The sequence below is a fragment of the Balaenoptera physalus genome (assembly GCF_965194825.1).
Source record: "Balaenoptera physalus genome assembly, chromosome: 13".
Taxonomy (NCBI): domain Eukaryota; kingdom Metazoa; phylum Chordata; class Mammalia; order Artiodactyla; family Balaenopteridae; genus Balaenoptera; species Balaenoptera physalus.
In genome coordinates, this window is record NC_138892.1 from 36,706,076 (window position 1) to 36,731,523 (window position 25,448).

A 25,448-nucleotide genomic window follows, 5' to 3' on the forward strand; every position below is an offset into this window, starting at 1 on the left:
CAACTGGAGAAAGCCCTCGCACAGAAATGAAGACCCAACACAGCCAAAATAAATAAATAAACAATTAGGAAAAAAAAAAATCATCCAACAAACAAAAGTCCAGGACCAGATGGCTTCACAGGCGAATGCTATCAAACATTTAGAGAACAGCTAACCCTTATCCTTCTCAAACTCTTCCAAAATATAGCAGAGGGAGGAACACTCCCAAACTCATTCTACAAGGCCAACATCACCCTGATACCAAAACCAGACAAAGATGTCACAAAGAAAGAAAACTACAGGCCAATATCACTGATGAACACAGATGCAAAAATCCTCAACAAAATACTAGCAAACAGAATCCAACAGCACATTAACAGGATCATACACCATGATCAAGTGGGGTTTATCCCAGGAATGCAAGGATTCTTCAATATACACAAATCAATCATTGTGATATACCATATTAACAAACTGAAGGAGAAAATCCATATAATCATCTCAGTAGATGCAGAGAAAGCTTTTGACAAAACTCAACACCCATTTATGATAAAAACCCTCCAGAGAGTAGGCATAGAGGGAACTTTCCTCAACATAATAAAGGCCATATCTGACAAACCCACAGCCAACATCATCCTCAATGGTGAAAAACTGAAACCATTTCCACTAAGATCAAGAACAAGACAAGGTTGCCCACTCTCACCACTATTATTCAATATAGTTTTGGAAGTTTTAGCCACAGCAATCAGAGAAGAAAAAGAAATAAAAGGAATCCAAATCGGAAAATAAGAAGTAAAGCTGTCACTGTTTGCAGATGACATGATACTATATACATAGAGAATCCTAAAGATGATACCGGAAAACTAGAGCTAATCAATGAATTTGTTAAAGTAGCAGGATACAAAATTAATGCACAGAAATCTCTTGCATTCCTATACACTAATGATGAAACATCTGAAAGTGAAATTAAGAAAACACTCCCATTTACCACTGCAACAAAAAGAAAAAAACATCTAGGAATAAACCTACCTAAGGAGACAAAAGACCTGTATGCAGAAAATTATAAGACACTGATGAAAGAAATTAAAGATGATACAAATAGATGGAGAGATATACCATGTTCTTGGATGGGAAGAATCAACATTGTGAAAATGACTATACTACCCAAAGCAATCTATAGATTCAATGCAATCCTTATCAAACTACCAATGGCATTTTTCACAGAGCTAGAACAAAAAATTTCACAATTTGTATGGAAACACAAAAGACCCTGAATAGCCAAAGCAATCTTGAGAGAGAAAAACGGAGCTGGAGGAATCAGGCTCCCTGACTTCAGACTATACTACAAAGCTACAGTAATCAAGACAGTATGGTACTGGCACAAAAACAGAAATATAGATGAATGGAACAGGATAGAAAGCCCAGAGATAAACCCACGCACATATGGTCACCTTATCTTTGATAAAGGATTCAAGAATATACAAGGGAGAAAAAACAGTCTCTTCAATAAGTGGCGCTGGGAAAACTGGACAGCTACATGTAAAAGAATGAAATTGGAACACTCCCTAACACCATACACAAAAATAAACTCAAAATGGATTAAAGACGTAAATGTAAGGCCAGACACTATCAAACTCTTAGAGGAAAACATAGGCAGAACACTCTATGACATAAATCACAGCAAGATCCTTTTTGACCCACCTCCTAGAGAAATGGAAATAAAAACAAAAATAAACAAATGGGACTTAATGAAACTTAAAAGCTTTTGCACAACAAAGGAAACCATAAACAAGAGGAAAAGACAACTCTCAGAATGGGAGAAAATATTTGCAAATGAAGCAAATGACAAAGGGTTAATCTCCAAAATTTACAATCAGCTCATGCAACTCAATGTCAAAAAAACAAACAACCCAGTCCAAAAATGGGCTGAAGACCTAAATAGACATTTCTCCAAAGATGATATACAGATTGCCAACAAACACATGAAAGAATGCTCAACATCATTAATCATTAGAGAAATGCAAATCAAAACTACCATGAGATATCATCTCACACCGGTCAGAATGGCCACCATCAAAAAATCTACCAACAATAAATGCTGGAGAGGGTGTGGAGAAAAGGGAACCCTCTTGCACTGTTGGTGGGAATGTAAATTGATACAGCCACTATGGAGAACAGTATGGAGGTTCCTTAAAAAACTAAAAATAGAACAACCATACGACCCAGCAATCCCACTACTGGGCATATACCCTGAGAAAACCATAATTCAAAAAGAGTCATGTACCAAGATGTTCATTGCAGCTCTATTTACAATAGCCAGGACATGGAAGCAACCTACGTGTCCATCAACAGATGAATGGATAAAGAAGATGTGGCACATATATACAATGGAATATTACTCAGTCAAAAAAAGAAACGAAATTGAGTTATTTGTAGTGAGGTGGATGGACCTAGAGTCTGTCATACAGAGTGAAGTAAGTCAGAAAGAGAAAAACAAAAACTGTATGCTAACACATGTATATGGAATCTAAAAAAAAAAAAGAAAAAGAAAATGGTCATGAAGAACCTAGGGGCAAGATGGGAATAAAGATGCAGACCTAATAGAGAATGGACTTGAGGATATGGGGAGGGGGAAGCTGGGACAAAGTGAGAAAGTGGCATGGACATATATACACTACCAAACGTAAAATAGATAGCTAGTGGGAAGCAGCCGCATAGCACAGGGAGATCAGCTCAGTGCTTTGTGACCATCTAGAGGGGTGGGATAGGGAGGGTGGAAGGGAGGGAGACTCAAGAGGGAAGAGATGTGGGGACATATGTATATGTATAACTGATTCACTTTGTTATAAAGCAGAAACTAATACACCATTGTAAGGCAATTATACTCTAATAAAGTTGTTAAAAAAAAAAAGATTAGAGACACACAAAGAGAAAGATTTTGAAAGGGCAAGGAGACTGGTGGATCAACACTAGAAATAGAAAGAGGCAGGAAAAACTGTTTAGAGCGAGAGGAGGGAAGTGGATGATGTAATACCTACCAGATTAAGAGGCACTTTGAGGACTTCCCTGGTGGCGCAGTCATTAAGAATCTGCCTGTGAATGCAGGGGACACGGGTTCGAGCCCTGGTCTGGGAAGATCCCACATGCCATGGAACAACTAAGCCCGTGCACCACAACTACTGAGCCTGTGCTCTAAGAGAGCCCATGAGCCACAACTACTGAATCCCGCACGCCTAGAGCCCGTGCTCTGCAACAAGAGAAGCCACCACAGTGAGAAGCCCGCGCACCGCAACGAAGAGTAACCCCCCCTCGCCGCAACTAGAGAAAGCCCGCACGCAGCAACAGACCCAACGCAGCAAAAAATAAATAAATAAATAAATTTATTTTTTAAAAAAAGAGGGACTTTGAGAGAAGAACAGATATGATTAAAATTGATTTAAAGAAAATTTTACCATATTAGTAGAATTTTAAAGCCATCCTTCTCCTGGAGAATAATATGAAGCATTCCACATTATTAATATGGAGTAAAATTCCATATTATTCTTTACTGCTTTTAAAAGAGATATTTTGGTACCATAAAATCAATTTTTTGGTCCACCACCAGCATTTTAAAAAATAGAATAGAATAGAAAATGTCAGTGAGCACTGCATGTATTATTATTTTGTAAAAATATTGTTTTAGTTATATGTGCATATACATGTGTGGGTGTTTGTATGTGCTTGTCTGTGTACTGCACTACAATGTAAAATGAATTCTTTACTGAGGGTGGGAGTCAAAACAGTTTAAAAGCCACTGCCCTAGAATATTCTTAAACATGTATCCTAAGAAACACAAACCTTCATAGCAGCATTATTTATATCTTAAAAAAGTGGCAACTCTGAACATCCTTAGACAGGAAAATGGATAAATAAATGGTAGTATTTTTATATCATGGAATACTAGACTGCAATAAAAATGAATACACTACAGCTTTAGAAAACAGCACAGATAAATCTCAAAAACATGTCAAATGAAAAAACCACTCACAGAAGAGGATACACAGATTTACTCCACTTAACATAAAGTGCTAAAATAGTCAAAATAGAAAATATATGGCTTAGTGATATACACTGATATGAGAAAACTTTTTATTTTTAAAAAAGGAAAGGGGTGGTAAATACATCAGAATTCTGATTACATCTTGGAGCCTGAAAGGACAGACAGACATTTAGGGAAGTGTGTTGTTTCCATTTCTTAAGCTGATGTGGAGTGTATGTGTTTGTTTTTTGTTATACTTTAAACAATATATACAGGTTATGTGTACTCTTTTGTATGTATATTTTATTAAAAAAAATTTCTACAGTGAAATTACTGTTGTTAGAACAACATTCTTTTAATTAACAATAGAAGAATTATTGGTTTTGAATATTTTATATCTAAGACTTTAAAGAATACCTCAATATTTGAAGAGCTTTATTGTTAATTTTGGGTGGGGTGTAGTTCTAGTTGTATAGTCATATCATCTGCATATAACAATAATTTTGTTTCCTCCTGTTTGCTATAGTTCTTTTTGCTGTTGTTGTTTTATGTCAAATTGTTTAATCTAGAAGTTCCAGAAAAATTAAAAACAAAAGACATTTTTTAATTAAAAAATAAAATGTTTTCTTTTATTCTACACTGTAGAAGAAATGACATTTCACTACTGAGTGTAAGGTAGATTGTTGCTTTAGGAAAATGTTATTTATTATACAGGATGATGTTATGAGCTGAAATGTGTCCCTCCAAAACTTGTATGTTGAAGTCCTAATCCCAAGTAGCTCAGAATATAACTGTGTTTGGAAATAGGGCCTTTAAAGAGGTAATTACGGTAAAATGAGGTTTTATTGGGAAGGCCCTAATCCAGTACGACTGGTATCCTTAAGAGAAAAAGAGATTAGAACACAGCATGTATGCACAGAGGAAAGACCATGTGAGGACACAGTGAGAAGGCAGCCAGCTGCAAGCCGAGGAGAGAGAACTTGGAACACCAAACCTTGATCTTGAGCTTCCAGCCTCCGGAAATGGGAGAAAATAAATTTCTGTTGTTCACGTCACCTGGTCTCTGGTATTTTGTTATGGCAGCCAAGCAAGCCAACTCAGATTGTATATCCTTGTAGTCAGAAAAAACTATGCTGAAAACCTGGTTCTAACACAAACTAGCTATGTGGCCTTGGCTGCATTACTTGAGCTCTCCAATGGTTTTAAGTGATGAATAATAATAATATCTACCCAAAGGGAGTTATGAGAAAATATGCCTGAAGTATTCATAGTAAATTTAGCTATTATTAAAAGTTGTCTAATTTTTTAAATGCTATTTCAACACATCTCAAAATGCATAAAAATATCGCTATCATGAGGTGCAATGGGAAGAAAATGCAGACAAAGATATACACCACAAGATATTAGTCACAGCGTGGTTTATATTAACATAGAGTGGAAATAATCCAGGTATTTTAAAATAGCATAACAGTAAGTAAGATATAACTGTAGACAGAATATTTTGTAGCTATTAAAAAGCACTGTGATAATATTTACAACACATTAAGTACCAACAACAAAACCTTATATTATGGTGTGACCTTAACAAATTAAATATACCTAGAAAAAAGACTAAAAAGAAAGAGAGCATGTCAAGATTATTAATAGTGGTTCCATTTCCCTAAAAGCATAACCTGTGTGTGCATATTACCTATCCAAAAACTAAATAAAATTTAACTGTAAATAACAAACTGTTAGTGATTATCCTATTTTTAAAACACAAAATAGAATTCAGATCTGTTTTGATAATTCATATGGCATAGGGTATAAGCACTGTAGGACTTAATAATTTGGAGAAATATTTCATTTCATGTCAACAAAATTTTATTAGCTACCTGTTCTGTGATAGATTCTTATATACTAAGAATTCTAGAGATGTAGTGGGTCTTCAAAGGAGAACTACGAATATTCCAGGAAGTGAGAATAACACAAAAAAAGAGACAGCTCTGTATTAATAGAGTCTAAGTAGCCTACTGTATTATCTACTATGGAAAATAAACACTTTGCTATAAAATTTGAACTATCTATAGCCATATTTCATAATAATTTCATTTGTATCACTCACAAGTTTTTATTAATTTCAAATGGCTATATAAGTGAAAAATTACTTTATTATTTTTATATTTCCTTCTTTCCCTTTATTATTTATAAACATAAGATTTATCATCATGACCTGATATTCAATCTTATGTAAAAATAAATAAGATCACAATGTAATAGGAAAGACCAAAAAGTAAGTAAGTTATTGCACACGAAAATTGATGCTATTTACCAGCACATTAGTACTTAGGCTTTTATGAGTGAAAAATTAATAAGAAGGAATAATATAATTATTGTTTATTTTGTTAACAGTATAAGAGTGAACGCTGAATGGTGTGAAACATTGTTAGACAGTCGTTAAGCCCATCACTAATTAAAACTCTTCCAAAACTTGCTGTATGAATAAGTACTTAAATAGAACTTGACTTAGTTCGATTAAGAATTTCTCTGGGGCTTCCCTGGTGGCGCAGTGGTTGAGAGTCTGCCTGCCAATGCAGGGGACACGGGTTTGAGCCCTGGTCTGGGAAGATCCCACATGCCGCGGAGCAACTGGGCCCGTGAGCCACAATTACTGAGCCTGTGCGTCTGGAGCCTGTACTCCGCAACAAGAGAGGCCGCGATGGTGAGAGGCCCGCGCACCGCGATGAAGAGTGGCTCCCACTTGCTACAACTAGAGAAAGCCCTCGCACAGAAACGGAGACCCAACACAGCCATAAATAAATAAAAAAGACTTTCTCTCTATTTCACTGTCTTTAAAAAAAAAAAAAAACCAAAAAACAAAAACCACAGAGCATCACCCCACCCAAAAATGCACTGTACACACACACACACACACACGCACACATGTGTAAAATTAAAAAAAAAAAAAAAGGAATTTCTCTTTTTATGGTTCTTCATAGATGCCTTGTTTTAAAAAAACAAAGAATGTGATAATACTACAAATTGCAAATTATTATTTTAATCATGCCAATCTTTGCATAATTGGTAACTGTTAGACACATCATTTATAAGAAATGTCAAAGAATGTCTTCTGTTTCCATTTTCCTTGATATTTTCAGGTTGCAAAACAGAAAAAGTCATAATAATTGGACTGTTTTTTTTTTCAAGTAATATTTCATGAGCTATACAATAAGGACTATGCTAGATGCTAAGTGAGTAAAACTGACAAATTCCTTGCCTGTATGGAGATGTCATTCTAGTGGGCGAGTCAAACAATAAATAAGGGAATAAAATATTATCAAGTTAAACGTTGCTGTAAGTGCTGTGAAAAATAAGAGCAAGTGGTAGTGAAACAGAAAAAGAAGTGAGGATGTACAATCTATTTAGATGGTAACAGAAATCATTCTGAGATGAAGATCTCCGAATTGAAACCTGAAGAATGAGAACTTGACCCAGCATGGCTGACTTTTAGGACCAAGAGGTAAAGCACCATGATGAGGTTGGAGATGTAGGGAGGGGCAGATCGTGCCAATTCTTGGATTTCATTTGAGATACAATGGGAAGTCAGTGGAGGATCCAAGAATGGAAGTGCCATGACTAAATTTATATTTTTAATATGTTGCTTTTTGCTGCCTTTTGAGAGTAAGTTGGAATGGGACAGGAATGGAAGTAAGGAGAGCAATAAGGAGGTTCTTACAACAGTCTAGATGAGGTATTGACATAATGGTAGCTTGGACCAGAGTGGTATCCATGGGAATTGAAAGTTCTGAACATTATGTAGACATTATAGCAGGATCACTTATCATATTTGTTCCAATAACCTGCTGACATATCTGTACCGTGCATCAATGTGAACCACCTGCGGACGGGTACGTTTCTTATTCATCATTGTCCAGCAAATTTCTGATGCTCATTATTGAATAAAAATACGCATGAATGAAAGAATGCTCAACATCACCAATCATCAGAGAAATGCAAATCAAAACTACAATGAAGTATCACCTCACACTGTCAGAATTGCCATCATCAAAATATCTACAAACAATAAATGCTGGAGAGGATGTGGAGAAAAGTGAACTCTCTTGCACTGTTGGTGGGAATGTAAATTGATACAGCCACTATGGAGAACAGTATGGAGGTTCCTTAAAAAACTAAAAATGGAACTACCATATGACCCAGCAATCCTACTACTGGGCATATACCCTGAGAAAACCGTAATGCAAAAAGAAACATGTACCACAATGTTCATTGCAGCTCTATTTACAATAGCCAGGTCATGGAAGAAATCTAAGTGTCCATTGACAGATGAATGGATAAAGAAGATGTGGCACATATATACAATGGAATATTACTCAGCCATAAAAAGAAATGAAATTGAGTTATTTGTAGTGAGGTGGATGGACCTAGAGTCTGTCATACAGAGTGAAGTAAGTCAGAAAGAAAAACGAATACTGTATGTTAGCACAGATATATGGAATCTAAAAAAAAAAAAAAGTTTATGAAGAACCTAGGGATAGGACAGGAATAAAGACTCAGATGTAGAGAATGGACTTGAGGACACGGGGAGGGGGAAGGGTAAGCTGGGACGAAGTGAGAGAGTGGCATGGACATATATACACTACCAAATGTAAAATAGATAGCTAGTGGGAAGCAGCCACATAGCACAGGGAGATCAGCTCGGTGCTTTGTGACCACCTAGAGGGGTGGGAGGGAGGGAGACGCAAGAGGGAGGAGATATGGGGATATATGTATATGTATAGCTGATTCACTTTGTTATAAAGCACAAACTAACACACCATTGTGAAGCAATTATACTCCAATAAAGATGTTTAAAAAAAAAAACATATGCATGAATGAATAAATCCTATGAACTTAAACCCCAGGCTTGAACATGCACATTTTTAATTGCACCATATAAGAATTAACAATGTTTAGCCTTTTTTTTTTCATGCTGCCAAACAGCTGTGTCAACTTCTAAAACTGAGATTAAGATCTAGAAAATATTTTAAGAATCACCTAATAAAACTCCTCTTTTCACAGGTCAGGAAACTGGAGCTCAGATAAAGAGTTACTCGAGATTATATTTGTTAGTAGCAGAGTTAGAAGTGGAACCCAAGAGTTCTTATTCCACAACTGGTGATCATTCTACTGCTCTATACCCTTCTGATCAAAATCGTGTGAAAACGGTTCAACCAGTTTGCATGGCATAGATATAACTAAAAGTTTCATAGAAGATCATGAACACTGTTTAAATTATAGACTTGCTTATGAAATAAACTCGCCTCAAAAATGACAAACTGTGGAATACCAACACACCACTTTTTAATTTACTCGCTCAAAGGACTCCATAAATTAAAGAGAAAAACACCCATATACACATTAAATGACTAAATGTTCTTTGGTTTCCAAGGAATTCTCTCAACAGGCCTTAGAGTAGAGACGTTTACGATGGAAAATGAGGTCACTTTTAAAAAGAAAACATTGGTTCTTTTGAATCTATGGAAAAGCGAATGTGTGTCAATATGCTGCTGACTCAATCAGACCACAGTAACCATATGAGAATATTCTGCAGTGTTCCCAGACTTCTGAATACTTATGACATTTTCCCAAACTAAGACTATGACCAAATGACAACAACAATAAAAATTTGCATAACATAAACATTGCCACACTTAAGAAGGCACACCACAGGTTCTGTATTTCCAGTCCAGGGTTGATGAAACCTGTGTCACAGACTATATAAATTGTCCGTGAAAAATGGAACTCTTTATTTTCACATTGTCATTTATAGAGAGCTAAAATGTTAAATACCCAATTCTTCCTTCAGGGCTTAAAAACCCAACAAATTTGGGAGTCCATGAATGCTTCTGACACAGTTATAGATAGCTAAGCCTTAGAATATTGCCATTGTATAAGGTTCTTTCAAATATGCTGGACATAGTTTAAGAAAACAGCATTGGCTCCTTGAAACTGACCTATGCCTTATATTGACTGTAAATTCAGACATGTGTGGCACACCTGGAAGGGGAGTCTGTAGGAAGAAATGAGGAGACTCTTGTGAAAGAATTAATCCAAAGGGAATAGAGCGTAGATACACAAGTGTGGTCCAAGGACAATGCACCACCATGAATTCACAATTTCCAACCTCAACTTGAAACTAAAAAGTGACAGAAACCCTATGTTGTTTCCTGATCCAGAATTCATTCCAACACTCCACAACTATTGCAAACTCTGTTCACCTAAAACCTCTAAGTCCTACCCCTCCCTCTCCTTTCTCTCGGCAGATGGTTTCACTTCCCACCTCAGAGAGATAACAGAAGCGATCAGGTATCAAAACCCTCAGCTCACTGCTACACAAATCAGTAAACCTATTGATGACCACGGCCATTTTTTTATGCTTTACTGCTGTTTCTGGAGAAATGACATCCTTCTTCCTATTCATGCATCAATTAATTCAACAATAAATCATTGTAGAATGCTTTGAATTTCACCTTCTTTGGGGAAACTCACCCATTGGTTATCTTCTCCTTTTTCTATATCTTCAGTCTCTTCCTCCTTACTGAGTCTTTCCCAGCAGCATTTAAACACGTTCAAATTTGCCTCATCTTAAAGAAACAAATGTACAAAAACAAAACAATTATTCCTTTCACCCTAGCTTCCTAGTTCCCCAGTTCTTACCCATGGTTGTCCTTTCCTTCCCAAACTACTCATATAAGATGTCGCTTCCTCTTGCTTATCTCCACTTCTACTCTTCCATTTACTTCTCAACCTACCCCAAATGGCTTTCAGCCCAACCATTCTTCTGAATATGCTCACTTTTATATCACTAATGACTTCTATAGAGCAAAATCCAACAGAGCAAATCCCAAAATTCAACTTTTCATCCCTTCTCTTGCTTGAAGTATCATCAGCATTCAAAATTGTTAGCTGCTCCTTTTTTCTGGAAATAATTTGCTTCCTTGGCTTCTCTGATTCCATATTCTCTCCCATCTCTTTTCCCCCCGTATTTCTATGGCCTCTTCCTCTCAGCCTCCATTGACAGCACTACATTTTAATGTCTCTCAGGGCTCAGTCCTAGGCCATCTTTTCTTCTCATCCCGTGTGCTTAATCAATTCTACCTACTCTTACAAATTGAATGACCTCCCATAGTATATGCTGAGGATGCTCAAACTTTATCTCCATTTCGGAATTCTCTATTGACCGTCAGGTCCATTTCCCATCTATCCCTGACTTCTCTAGTTGAAGAAAGCAACCCCACTTCAATTTTCAAACACTGGATTTATTACCTCCGCTCATTCCTAGAGCTGTCAATGCAATCCTTGTTCCCTGCATCAGTAAATAGAAGCACAAGTGACCAAGTTACTCAAGCCAGAAACTTATAAGTCACTTGCCTCCTTTCCACCCTTCACACCCTCATAGCCAAACACGTATCCTAAAAATTCTACCTTCTAATAGCTCTAGAATCTGTCTACATTGCTCCCTAATCAAAGTTCCAGTTATTGTTCAACTACTCGACTATAATATAGTAATATATTGCAATATACTCTACTGGTATACCCTTGTGATTGCATTCTTAAAACTGTAGCCAGACTGAGCTTATAAAATGCAATTTCTACTGTATATCTCCCTGCTTAGAAGCTTGAATGTTTTTTATATTTTCACTATATATATTTGCTTCCATAAATAATAGATACCATTTTATTTATGTATTTAAATTTTTTATACATGAACTATATACTAGATATTCCTTTGGAACTTGCCTTTCTAACTAAACATCTTATTTTTTAAATGTTATCCTCAACAATTCATAAGCTCCAAGGCACTTTTTTTCAACTCATGAACAGGGTTCCACTGTATGACTAAACCAGGGTTTCTTTATTTACCCCTCTACTGAGGACTATTATGTTAGTCCCACTTTTTCATTGCAATAAAAAATGCTGTGATTAAGTTTCTTGAAAATGTCTCTTATGCATATATGTGAGGTCTCTAAAATAGATACCTAAAAGACAAATTGCAAGGTCATGGGGATTGCACTTTTTGAGCTTCACTAGATACTACATCATTACATAGGACTGATATACTCCAACTTCAGGATAGTGGTTATCTGGAAAGATAGGGAGGAAGAAGGGACATGATTCCGGGATTTTAGCTGAAGTGAAATATTTTATTTCTTCAAACCCTGTGAGGCAAATGCAAAATACTAGGCTCGATGATGACTACAGAGGTATCTAATGTATTATTTTTTTTTACATTATTTTGTCCTTTTAGAATATTTAATAATTTAAAATATTTTTAATCAAGCTTTCAGTGTTTCTCATTATCTTAGAATAAAAGTCAAGCCTTTTCCTGTGACTTACAAGGCCCCCCTTGATCTGGTTTTCATTGGTCTTTCCAGCCTCATTAAAGAAAACACAGTGCTCTCATTTGACCTCTTCAAATGGGGTTTGATCTCTGGGAATGCAGGGTCTTCACACATTTTCCTGATCCTAAATCACTGAATATACTGAATTCTCACGTTTTAGCTAGTTGTTTTAGTTATTCTGTTAATTATTTCACTGCCAGAATATCATTTTTGAACATGGCTGAGGCACCCTTGCTTTTCCTCCAATTTTTCCCACGGCCACTTACTTATTTAATTCCTTCTCTGCTCTCAGATCTCAGCCTAAATATTACTTCCTCAGGAATCCTTTCCTGACCCTCTGAGGTTGTTTAATTTCCCCTCAATATAACCTTTCATACCACTCTTTACTTCCCATTTTGCAACATCCCTTACATTTGTAATTATTTCTTCAATATCTATCTTTAAACAATAATTTATTGATTGATTTACTTGTTTGCACCTATCACCCCCATTAGACTCTAAGACCCCTTAGGACAGAAACTGTGTCTGTCTTGCTCAAAACTCTATTTCCAGCACCCAGCACAATGCTAAGCACATACATGTTCAAGCAATAGTCACTGGAGAATGAAAGTGTCAGAGAAACAGTGTTAGGCAGGGTGTGCTGGATCCTCCAGATCAGCTCCCAACCCTCAACAGAGCTGTGGAGATCTAGGGCAAGGGGCATGGAATTTTAAAAAATAATAATAAAATGAGAATCACATTGCCACAGATCTGTGAGATACTGACAGTATAAAGCAGCAAGACCTTGGGGCCCATATGAATACATGTGGTTCAGGTTGATGTTAAGTCAACTTTCCACATCTGGGTGTGAGAGTTGGTGCAGGATGGAACAAGAATGGGACACACAATGGTCTGAGCCACAAGACCAACCAGATGTGGGACCAAACACTAGACTTTTGAGGGACAGGAGACATCATTGGGATGATCAGAGAAGTGACCAGAATGGCAGAATGTCCTGTCTTAGTCAGGAGCTCTACATTTACAAGCCCTTGTGAGAAGGTATCAATTTATCACAGAGTGAGTAGGGGTAGAATCATAGAAACAAAGAACTCTTATTATTGCTGCTCTATCACACAAACACCTGATTATTTTGTCACTGGATCACAAAATGAAGACTAGATAAGTGAAATATTTTCATAATTCTATGTGACGTGGCAGAGCTGGAAGTCATAGGTCTATGCTCTTAGTTTTATCTAAAATACAGAAATATAAAGTGTGTTAGAGCTTTAAGTAAGGGCAGATCTAAGGCAAAGACAGTTCAAGTTTGCAAACAATCTATGGCTTTCAATAAAACATCTGTTTTTAACTTTGTATGTACCTGATCAGTTGCTGCAAGTTATCTACATCCTAATAAAATACTTATTTATGCTATGTATACATGCAGAGTTGAATAAAACATCCAGAAATATCTTTCCCTTCAAATATTATTTTTTAAAAATGAGTTATTTTGTCTACCTGATCCTAAATCACTGAATTGACTGAATTCCCACAATTTAGCTAGTTGCTTTAGTTATTCTGTTATTTCACTGCCAAAATATCATTTTTGACATAAAACTGGCATAGAAAATGAAAACTTAAGCTGTCTGAAGAAGCAACTCTTTAAATCCACCAGTTCTCTCACACCTCTTTCAGTTACCCTAGTGATGTTATAAAACATATTACTTTCCTGACCTCCTAAGACATTCTCTGGGGCCAGTACCCTAGACCCCATAATTCACTCAAAAGCTAAAGCTATTGTCAAGGCAGCAGTAATATACCCAAGAGTCTCGATAAATAATTCATTGAATGCATTCATTTCCAGAAGATGCACTCGGCTATGAACCTGGTTCTTCTTCAAGACAGTGCAAATACTGCCTCAAAATTGAAGAGCTAGTTCAACATGGAACACCTATTGGGAAGGCTGAGGTAGAAAGACAAATTTTAGTCTACAAACAGTACAGTAGATTGTACATGCCTGTTAACTTGCAATTGTATTGCTGTCTTCCAGAGCAGCATTTGCAACCACAGGGTGGGAGAGGCAGGGAGAGAACCCACAGCCTGGGGAATGAATAGAAGGTTTGTGGATCCTACAAGCACTTCCTTGTGACGGCCCAGGGAGGAAGCCAAACCCCCAGATGGCTGTGGCCTCTAGAGGTGAGGGTGATACAGAATCACTGTGTCACCTATTTCCTCCTCTTTGGCTGATGTGCATTCACTGCTTTTCTAGTTAGCCTCACTGAAAGAGCAGGTAAAAATCCTTGTCACCTGCCATTGAAGCAAGTGGAATTGTATTCAGTTTAACATTTCTCACGTGAGGCATACTGTATCTTTCTGCAAAAATAACGATCATCTGTGTGGCTTTGGCACACTGCCAGCATTTTCACTGGGCACTGCCCTCTTCTTGCCATACCTGCTCATCATTAAGTCGGGCATCTGTCCTCCCTGGTTACCACAGAGACATAAGCTGGACTAGCCCATGTGGTCTCTCGGGTCTGAAGACTTCTGCCTCAGAGTCACTACTGGAATGTGGGAAACTTTAGAAAGGCTAGGAGGCCATGTGCCTAGGATATTAAGTCCTTGGGAGTGACATCCGAGGGAAATCTTTGCCTCTTTGCCGAACCTAACACAGTGTCTGTCAAAACTACCCGATCAATCATTCTTTTCAATATTCTGTCTTTTCTATTTTGAATATAAGCCACATGAGGGCAGAAACTATATCTTTCTTGCTCACTATCTGCCTGAAACATGGTAGTGATTTAAGAAATATATGGTGAGTGAATAAATGTTTAGGGGATGGATGGATGGATGGATGGATGCATGGATGGATGGATAAATGAATGGGTGATGGGCAAACATTTTCTCATGGGTCTTTGGGTTTCACAGAGTTCAGTATTATTTGAAATGAATCATCCCAATATCCCTACAAAATGGCATTAAGAAAGAGGAAGAAAGCCTTGTTAAAGTCTCCGCTAAGTACAAGTAGTGATACAAAAAAAAGAAAGGCCCTTTAAGACCTCTGTGTTTATTAACCTCACTAGTATTCCTAAACTGAATATTATTCGCATTATGTAATCTGAACATGTTTAATTCTAGTAAATTAACATATGAGCAGTTGCTAGAGTAGGAGGGACTATTTGTGTTTTCCCTGGGATCTGCCCTGTCAATCACACCTCTAAATGCAACTACAATAATTAGCGCCTTTAATCAATTTCCAGACCTCTTTGTTCCATAGACTGTAAAGTTCAGGGAAGGCATTTCATGAGTGAGACTATTGTAAAGACTCATAAATAATATCTTCCACGGCAGTGAGCGTGTGCGTGAGGAAGGAGAGGGAGGTTCCCCTGTTCTCAAGCTTTCAAATCCTGTCGGTGGTGGAGGCAGCAACACAATCAGAACTATGTCTTTGAAAATCTAAAACATCACTTAGCTCTCTCCCAGATGCCTTAGTGCCCCTATCATATTAGCTCTGTTGGCATTTGGAAGGAAGAGAACTTCTAAGGCATTTTATTTTCCATGAACTTGGAGCCACGTGCAAATACAAATTTTTTTTTTCTTTTTTGATGAGGAGTCCCTGCTAATATTTAATAATGTGATCCTGTGCTATGAAAGCAGTTTCTCCGGTTGAAGAATAAACATAGGCAACATTCTAGGGCAGGCAAGGCCGAAAAACTTATTATTATTATTACTATTTCACCTGAATAATACTAGTCTGAGGCAACTAGTTTCATGGAAAATGTGTGTGGACCCGCACGCATAAATAAACACTGCCAGAAAATTGCAGAAACATTGAACATCCACTCAAGGACCAAAGAAGAAAACTGCTAGACTCATTAATGACACATCTTTCAGGGTTATTGGTCCTTAGGAGACCAGCTATTTTAATTTTTTGGTCTTCTTACATTTGTTAGAAGTTATGCTGAAAACTTTTGTACCTGCCCAGAGGAAGGGACAATAAACAAGAAAACAAAATCTCCGTTACCACCAGGAAAAAGAAAAACTAGTGATCTGATGAGACGTGGTAAAAGAAAAATCTGGAAAACTGGTAGTTTGATAGAATTTGGTGACCATTTTTCCTAAAATGAAATAAAAATTTAAGGAAATGTGATGTTGCACTTTGACCATCACCACTCCTAGAGTTCCAGTACACTGTAAAATCTGTTCTCCTAATTTCCATCTTCATCTTCGAGATTGCAGTAGCCTCCCAGGACTTTGTCTTATGCATAAAGTTATTATCCCCTTTTGTATCAGGTCTGTTGTAAATGTTCATTATAATCACTGCTGCTTAATTTAGCAGATGGTTGGAACTGAACAGTTCTTCTCGGAGGAATTAAGTATGGTTATGTCATTTCCCAAGTTGATTTAAAAGAAGTAATTTGAGATCAAGCAATGTTTCAGTTTCCGTGCTAGTTCAGAATCATTGTCATAGATGTTTTCTTTTCTCCACTTCTATAATTTTGAATATCTAAGATGAACTGCGTTGATGTTCCAATTTTTTATGTTTAATGTTCTTCAACAAAGAAATAAAGATGAATAAATTATTGTACCCAAATCCCACATTTTACTATATGATTGGTCAGGAGTCCCCAAAGGAATTTTCCTATTGTGTTTGCGTTCTCATCTGTTGTCAGCAAATACAAGGTGGATAGAAATTATTTCTCACAGCAAACTTCTGATCCACCTCCCATGAATACCTTGCACTGCTCTCAAGATATCGGTGGTCAGATATAATTAGCACGAAACAGAGAGGCTTCATCTAAAAAAATGTCATCTATATTTTTTGTTCAATGGATATTCAATTGGCTGAGAATTATTTTAGCAGGATCACACATTTTCAAAGACAAGAAACTGAAAAGGAGAGATTGTTCCTAGTCCCCAGTCTGTCTCTAAATAACAGGGTCCTTCTCCCCACCCTAGCATCTCTTCCAAAAAGGAAGTATTTCTAAACCAAGATTTCACCATTCATAAGGACTTATTCTTAAATGTTATTCAACTGTTTTGAACTTCCAACTTCTATGCTCTCCCAGCCACCTACTGTTCCTGTTGATTTTTACTTTGAACACTACAGGAAGCAAAAGAGGGGTAATATTTGAGGGTGGGCATAGAGGGTTGATACACTCAGGGGAGCTCATTACTATGCCATTATATTTTGTATATAGAAGCTTTCTTCTGAGGAAGTAAAGAATCTTAATTTCAAATAGGAAGTCAGCTTTGCAATTGCCCTGTGAAACTGGCAAGCTATATTAAAACAGGCAGACATCTTCTAGCGAGTGCTGGGATTGTAACAGAAGGTAGTTAGGTGACCTGGGTTTGTGTTTGTGTCTGTCACTTGCTAGCACTTTAGACTTCAGATTTCTCTGTTTTCATATCCTCTTCATAACCACAAATTATGGCCATGAAGAGGAACAGAATAGCGTATGTGTATAATAATGTGTATGAATAATATATACACATTATTTTATATATGAATATTTATATATTATATATATTCATATATAAAATAAGGTATATCATATAAATAAAATAATGTGTACATAAATAATATATATAAATATATATATAATAATGTGGATACATTCCATATATATTCAGACATTCTCTATGAATGATAAAAATACTGTTTGTATAAAGATATTTTTAACATTATTATTGTCAGTAACCTCTCCCCTCTCTGCAGAGAAGTTGAGAGAAAGGAATGGTAAGATGCCATCCACGGGCATCCTTGTGCCCTGCCTCAGATGGTTTTCACCACTGCTGCTTCCCTCCTCGGCACCTCCCAAGGAGATAAAGGAACAGATGTACACTCTTCCCTGTGCTTGGTCAGCTACATGCTTTGTATCCCAATCATGAGGATGGCAGCTACTGTGGTGGTGATAAATAGTAGTCCAGCCTGGCTGAAATAGGTTTGCAGCTGGCTTCCCAAGAGAAACTGTCTCTCAGCCTGGCAGAGGGAAAACGGCATAAGTTTTATAGTCAGACAAGCTCATTTTCTAATCATGGTTTATCGCTTATCTACCAGCAGTTGAATCCTGGGCAGTTACTCAATCCTTGTAATTCTTGTAATCTTGATTCCCTCCTACTAGATTAAAAAGAACTGAACTACCCTTTTAGGATATTGTAAGGCTTAAGTAAGAAATCAAAGTGAAGCTTCTGATGCAGTTTTGATCACTAAATAGGTCTTTAATACATGGTATATCCTGTCTTTATTCCATCTTCAATTCTTTTTCTATTCTTCTGGCAGCATCCAAGAAGCTATCAGGACCATTCATTGCAGACTCCTTCTCTCTGAACCAGTATTCCACAGCCCATCCCCCCACAAACCAGCATCTCCCCTAGAAAAAGTGTTTGGTTTTTCTTCCTATAAACTTCAGTGACATTCATTGGAAAAGTTATCCTTTTGTCATAATTTCTTGTGATCCAAAGTAGCTTTCCTATTAATTCTTTATTAGGATTATTATTGTATTTTGCAAAACAGACGATGGGAGAAAGCATCTCCCATAAGAGCTAAAGAGCTCTTATGTGCTTTTCCTTTACACTGCAGCATTTTGGTTTATAAATTTTTGTCTCAACCTTAGTTTCATTTGAAACCAAGGAAAGCTTTTCATCTGCAGCCTGTTCTTTTATAAGGATTTACAAACGTTTATAGTCAGTTTTGCTGTCAGTTTGCATTTATTTTTCTTGAGTTCCCTAGTGGTTATGCCAAGAATATAATCGGTTGTGTGATTCACAGATAAATTTTTCTAGCAAACACTGATAAAAGAGTAATGGTTATTAAAATTTCATATGATAAAGAGTTAATTCAAAGAATCTGAATTTGAAACTATATGAGACCTTCAAGATCACTTGCTTCGATACCCTATTTTTAAACAGCTACCGTGATAGAACATTTGCAAATGTCATGGCGTGTTCTACTAAATGCATCACATATTGTCTAAATTCCACATGATTTCCATTTAACAGATGAAAAAGTTGAGGATCTGAAAGGTTTAATAAATTTTCCAAGGTCAGGTGGCAGAGAAAGATCTAGACACTGCTGATTCTTAACCTTGGCTCTTTTCACTAAGCAATGATTATTTTTTTATGTGAGAGGAAACTGAAACCGAGGGCTCATCATTGATTGGAAGGGGGTGATGGAGCTGGGATGAGACATCTCGGCTCTTGAAAACCCAATTTAGTCTGCATTTTGACCTTATCACCATTCAGATATTATGAGATGGGCTTCCATAATATTTTTCTTGAGGGTTTTCATCTATATTGAGGAATTAAACACAAACATGGTTCCCTGTCTTTCTACTTTGTCTCAGTTTTCCATTTGTGTTCATGTTTTCTTTTTCATAATTCTCCACTTCTAATTCCATTGTATTATTTCTTTTCATTACATAGGGCCTTTTAAATCTTCTCCATAACTTGAGGGATAGGTAAGGAATGAATGAATGAAGTATAAATAGCCCTATAGAGAAGTGAAAAATGCATGAGCAGGGCTTCCCTGGTGGCGCAGTGGTTGAGAATCTGCCTGCCAATGCAGGGGACACGGGTTCGAGCCCTGGTCTGGGAAGATCCCACATGCTGCGGAGCAACTAGGCCCGTGAGCCACAACTACTGAGCCTGCGCGTCTGGAGCCTGTGCTCCGCAACAAGAGAGGCTGAGATAGTGAGAGGCCCGCGCACCGCGATGAAGAGTGGCCCCCGTTTGCCGCAACTAGAAAAAGCCCTCGCACAGAAATGAAGACCCAACACAGCCAAAAAAAAAAAAAAAATGAGCAAATGAAATAGTTTAGGGCTCTAAAAAATGTGATGTTTTGAATATAAATGATGCTTCTTCTCCTCTCTGCCCTATACTTCACTCTCCTCTATATGTTAAAGCATCATGGTCCACTGCATGTCCTGGAGAAGTAGAGCCAGGCTGAGGTCCACAAGAAGTAACCAGGAACACTTTGGGAATTTTTACAGCAATTGCGTGAACAACCTTGATTTGCTCAGGCCTTTTCACCCACCGCTTGGTTGGATCCAGGTTCTGATTTAGGGCTCTTTACGCTGGCTTTCAATTCTACCTCCAGTGCTTGGACTTGATGGCTGAGTAAGTCTGACTCTCCGGGCTTGGGTCGTCCCAGCTTTCCCAGGCCTTGGCTGAAGAATACTACTAGAGCCTTCTTCTTCTTTCTCCTTCAGGATCCATTCCTCTCCTGGCCTAGCCCCCAGTTCTCAAAATCCTGCTCTCTGCTCAATGGAAATGTGTTCAAGCCAAGACTGTTCGTCCCTGTTCATCAGACATATTTCCCCAAGGCAGTGATGAATTTATCCATGTCTTTCCAACATTATATGGTCTCCTCAGCATAGTAAACATTAACACAATGCAAAGCACAATTTTTAAAAATCCAGGAGGTTGGTAAAGAATGTGGTCATAAAGTAAAATGAAAGTCTTTATATGAGCAGTAACTTTGATGTGGGTGTAATAGACATAGCTAACCACTTGATCACACAGCACCAGGGATCATCTTCAATTCAAGGGGAAAAGAAGTAGAAGTGTATTGTGCCACCTATCTTACCTCCCAAATGCTCATGGTGCCCACTCCTGCTACACCACCTTTCCTCTCTCAGCCTGTATCTATGGCCTCACGGGGAGTTCCCTATAGTCAGTTGACAGAGGGAGAGAATCCTGGTTTACAGATGGTTCTGCACAATATGCAGGAACCTCCGAGAAGTGGACGCTGCAGGATCACAGTTCCTCGCTGGGACATCCCTGAAGGACAGTGGTGAAGGGAAATCCTCGCTGAGGGCAGGGCTTCAGGCAGTGTACCCGGATGTTCACTTGGCTTGGAAAGATAATTAGCCAGACATGCAGTTATATACCAATTCATGGACTATGGCCAATGGTTTGGCTAGATGGTCAGGAAGGAATATGATTGGAAAACTGATGACAAGGAAATTTGGGGAAAATTGATGACAAATATTTGGATAGACCTCTCTGAGTGGGCAAAAATGTGAAGATATTTGTGTCCCATGTGAATGCTCACCAAAAGGTGACTTAGCAAAGGAACACTTTGATAATTAAGTGGAAAAAAATGACCTATTCTGTGGGTACCAGTCACCCTCTTTCCCCAGCCACCCCGTCATCACCTAATGGGCTCATGAACAAAGTGGCCATGGTGGCAAGGATAAAAGTCAGGCATGGTGTAAGCAACATGGACTTCCACTCACCAAAGCCAATCTGGCTGTGGCCTTGCTGAGTGCCCAATCTGCCAGCCGCAAAAGACCAACACTGAGTCCCCCATATGGCACCATTCCTCAGGGTGATCAGCCAGCTACCCGTAGCAGGTTGACCATATTGGATGGCTTGCATCATAATAAGGGCAGCATTTTTTTCTTATTGGAATACACACTTACTTTGGATATGGATTTACTTTCCCTGAAATGCTTCTGCAAAACCACCATCCGTGGACTTATAGAATGCCTTATCTACTGTCATGTTTTACATTGCTTCTTATCAAGGAACTCAATTCACAGCAAGTGAAGATTGGCAATGGGCCCATGCTCATGTAATTCACTGGTCATCCTGAATCAGCTGGTTTGATAACTGGTGGAATGGTCTTTTGAAGACTGAGTTACAGTGACAGCTAGATGGCAATACCTTGCAGGACTGCAGCTAGGTTCTCCAGAAGGCTGTATATGCTCAGAATCAGCATCCAATATATGGTGCTGTCTCTCCAATAGCCAGGATTCATGAGCCCAGGAATCAAAGGGTAAAAATGGAAAATTCACTACTCATCATTACTCCTAGTGACCCACTGGCAAAATTTTTGGTTCCTGTTCTCTTGACCTTATGCCCTACCAGCCTAGAAGTCTTATCCAGAGAGAAGAATGTTTTTACCAGGAGACACAATAATTCCATTGAACTGGAAGTTAAGACTGCCACCTGGCCACTTTATACTCCTCATGCCTCTGAATCAACAGGCAAAGAAGGGAATTATGGTGTTGGCTGGGGTGATTGACCCTGACTATCAAGGGAAATTGGACTATTATTCCATAATGGAGGTAAGGAAGAGCATGTCTAAAATACAGGAGACCCTGTAGGGCGTCTCTTACTATTCCCATGCTCTGTGATTAAGATCAATGGAAAACGTCAACAACCTAATCCAGGCAGCACTACTAATGGCTCAGAAGCTTCAGGAGTGAAGGTTTGGGTCACTCCACCAGGTAAAGAATCACGACCAGCTGAGGTACTTGCTGAAGGCAAAGAAAATACAGAATCGGTAGTAGAAGAAGATAGGCATAAATATCAGCTACAACCATGTGACCAGTTACAGAAACATGGACTGTACTGTCATGAGTATTTCCTCCTTATTTTGGTATGGATATTTGTGTGTGTGTGTGTGTGTGTGTGTGTACAACTTGTGATGGCTAATTTTACATGTCAGCTTGACTGGGCTACGGGGTGTTCAGACATTTGGACAAACATTACCCTGGATGTGTCTCTGAGGGTGTTTCTGCATGAGATTAACATTTGAATTATAGACTGAGTAAAACACAGTGCCCTCCCATGGGTGAACTTCATCCAATCCACTGAGTGTCTGAATAGAACAAAAGGTTGAGTAAGGGAGAATTTGCTTTCTCTGCCTGACTGTCTTCAAGCTGGGACATAACTATTCTGCTGCCTTTGGACCCAGACTCAGACTGGAACTTATACCTTCCACACTCCTGGTTCTCGGACTTGAACTCGGACTTGGACTGGAACGGTATTGTTCCAGCTGATGGTATTATCAGCTCCCCTAAGTCTCCAGAAGATCTTGGGACTTCTCAGCTTCCACAATCTTGTGAGCCAATTCTCCTCATGAGCCAATATATCCTGTTCATTCTAGTTCTGTTTCTTGGGAGAACTCTAATATACCTGTTCAACATTTAATCACTACTTGTCACTTTATATAAAATTATTTGTGAGATCATTTATGGTCTGACTACATGTCCCCTGAGTGTATTACAATAGCAATAGCTATTGTTAGTATTATTACAATGTAGTAATTACCAAACTACCCACTACAGCAACAGTAATGACATCCAACCGTTGTTTTACACCTAAAAAAATGTCAGGCACTGTTTTTAGTACTTTATATGTATTAATTCATGCAATCCCTACAACAAACCTGTGAGTTAGATATCATTATGATTCGAATTTACAAATAAGGAAACCGAGGCACAGAGGGATTAATTAACATACTCAAATATTGGGTTGGCCAAAATGTTCGTTCGGGTTTCTCTGTACCATCTTACAGACCTGAACGAACATTTTGGCCAGCCAAATTCATGCTGCAGCCAGGACTTGAAACCCAGCAGGCTGGACCTAGATCTCTATCATGCAAACTGTAGCTTATATTATTTTGCTTTGGAATTCCATAATGGAGGGCAGTAGTCTTCACACTATATTCTCCGCACCTAATACATCAGAAAGGTAGCTTGAAAGTATAGTAGTAAGTAAGTAAGTAGTATCCTGAAACTAGACCTATTGGACATGAATCCCAGTCCTAACTCAATCACTTTTAACTGTGTGATTGGAGGCAAGTTACTTAACCTTTCTGTGCCTCAGGTTTTTCACCAGGATTTTTGTTACAATTAAATAAACCAACACTTACAAAGTGCTTAGAACAGTATCTGGCGTTTAGTAAGTACTCAGTAAATGTTAAGCTTTTCTAATGATGCTGGTTTTATTCATCAATTTATCCATTCCCATCACCCAGAAAAAGGCATATAATAGAGACTCAATAAATATCTGATAAATTAAAGAATATATTTGTTTTATTCCACATTGCATTCTTTTATCTGGCAACAGTACTGCCCACTTTCCTTCCATTCACCCCTTCATCACCTATAATGTATGAGGCACTGTGCTAGAGGCTAGGGTGACAGAGCGAATAAGACATGATGTTGCCCTTGAGGCACTTGGAGCTGAGTACATAAACTGACATAATACACAGAATATGGTGTCATGAGTGGAATAACATTCTAACCTGAACCTTATGGGAGGACAGAGGGTGGAACATCTATCTAACTGGGAGGGAGGGGGAGGGGGGCCACCACCAGCAGCAATGTAAACGACCTTCTGCTGTGAGCTACTTGTACTAAGGGAAGTAGACTGTTCTCATAACCATGTCCCCAGATATCAAGATAATGCTGCTGAGGACACTGGTTTGTTAGGATGAGCAAATTCAGGTGCGACCTTACCGGTGGAAAGATTAGATGGCTACCTACTTCCTGCCTATTGAGCGGATGCCAGGAAGGGTCTCCTGGCCCCCACAACTCTTCTTATACAACTGAGACCAAATAGGTTCTAGGCCTAAAGGAAAGAAAGAGGGCACGTCAGTCAGAAAGGCATTTGCCTGCTAGTGACTAAATGCCCAGTGAAGACTGCCTTACAGATGGGGGTGATTTTTCTCACATAACAGGAAGTCTGGCAATAAGCAGGTATTGGCCTTGATTCAGCTGCTTAACAATTTTATCAGGAACTCAGGTCTTTTCCTTTCCTCTAAGGTGCTAGCTTTGGCTTTTATATTCATCACCCCATGGTTGCAAGACGGCTGCTCTCACCTTCAGATTTCACTTTCCTATTCAAGACCTGAAGGGGCAGTTAATATGCCAGCCTTTTATGAAGAAAGCAAAGCCTTTCCAGAATTCTGCCTAGCAGACCTCTGCTTGCATTTCATTGTCACATGGGCACTGCCAGCTGGACTGGAGCCTGGAAAAGCCAGAGACGGTACTATCACAATTCGCTTAGACGAGGGGTTGGTAAACTTTTTCTGTAACAGGCCAGATAGTAAATATTTTAGGCTTTGTAGCCCATACAGTCTCTGCTGTAATCACTCAATCCTGCCGTTCTAGCCACCATAGACAATCTATAAATGACTGAGTGCTGCTGTATTCCAGTAGCACTTTATTTATGGACACGGAAATTTGACATAACTCTCACATATGATGAAATATTATTCTTTTGATTTTTTTAAACCATTCAAAAATGTACAAAACAATCTGAGCTCACAGGCTATATAAAAACAGATGGCGGGCCTGATT

At 38.3% G+C, this 25,448-nt stretch overlaps 1 protein-coding gene across 7 annotated transcripts in view; it reads right to left on the reverse strand.

Annotated features, from left to right (window-relative positions):
* TMTC2 (transmembrane O-mannosyltransferase targeting cadherins 2) overlaps window positions 1–25,448 on the reverse strand; it is an 874,097-nt gene that overhangs the window by 434,619 nt on the left and 414,030 nt on the right. Inside the window, exon 12 of one of the 7 annotated variants that reach the window (XR_014252178.1) lies at window positions 10,526–10,620. The exons of 5 other annotated variants lie outside the window; for them this stretch is intronic. Coding sequence is in view for 1 of the 2 variants with exons in the window: in XM_082418937.1 (XP_082275063.1) it covers window positions 10,606–10,620 (15 nt within the window). In the remaining variant the exon portion in view is untranslated. Of the gene's footprint in view, window positions 1–1,495; window positions 10,621–25,448 lie in introns of those variants that run through there. One more of the 7 variants, XM_082418937.1, reaches the window with a different exon arrangement.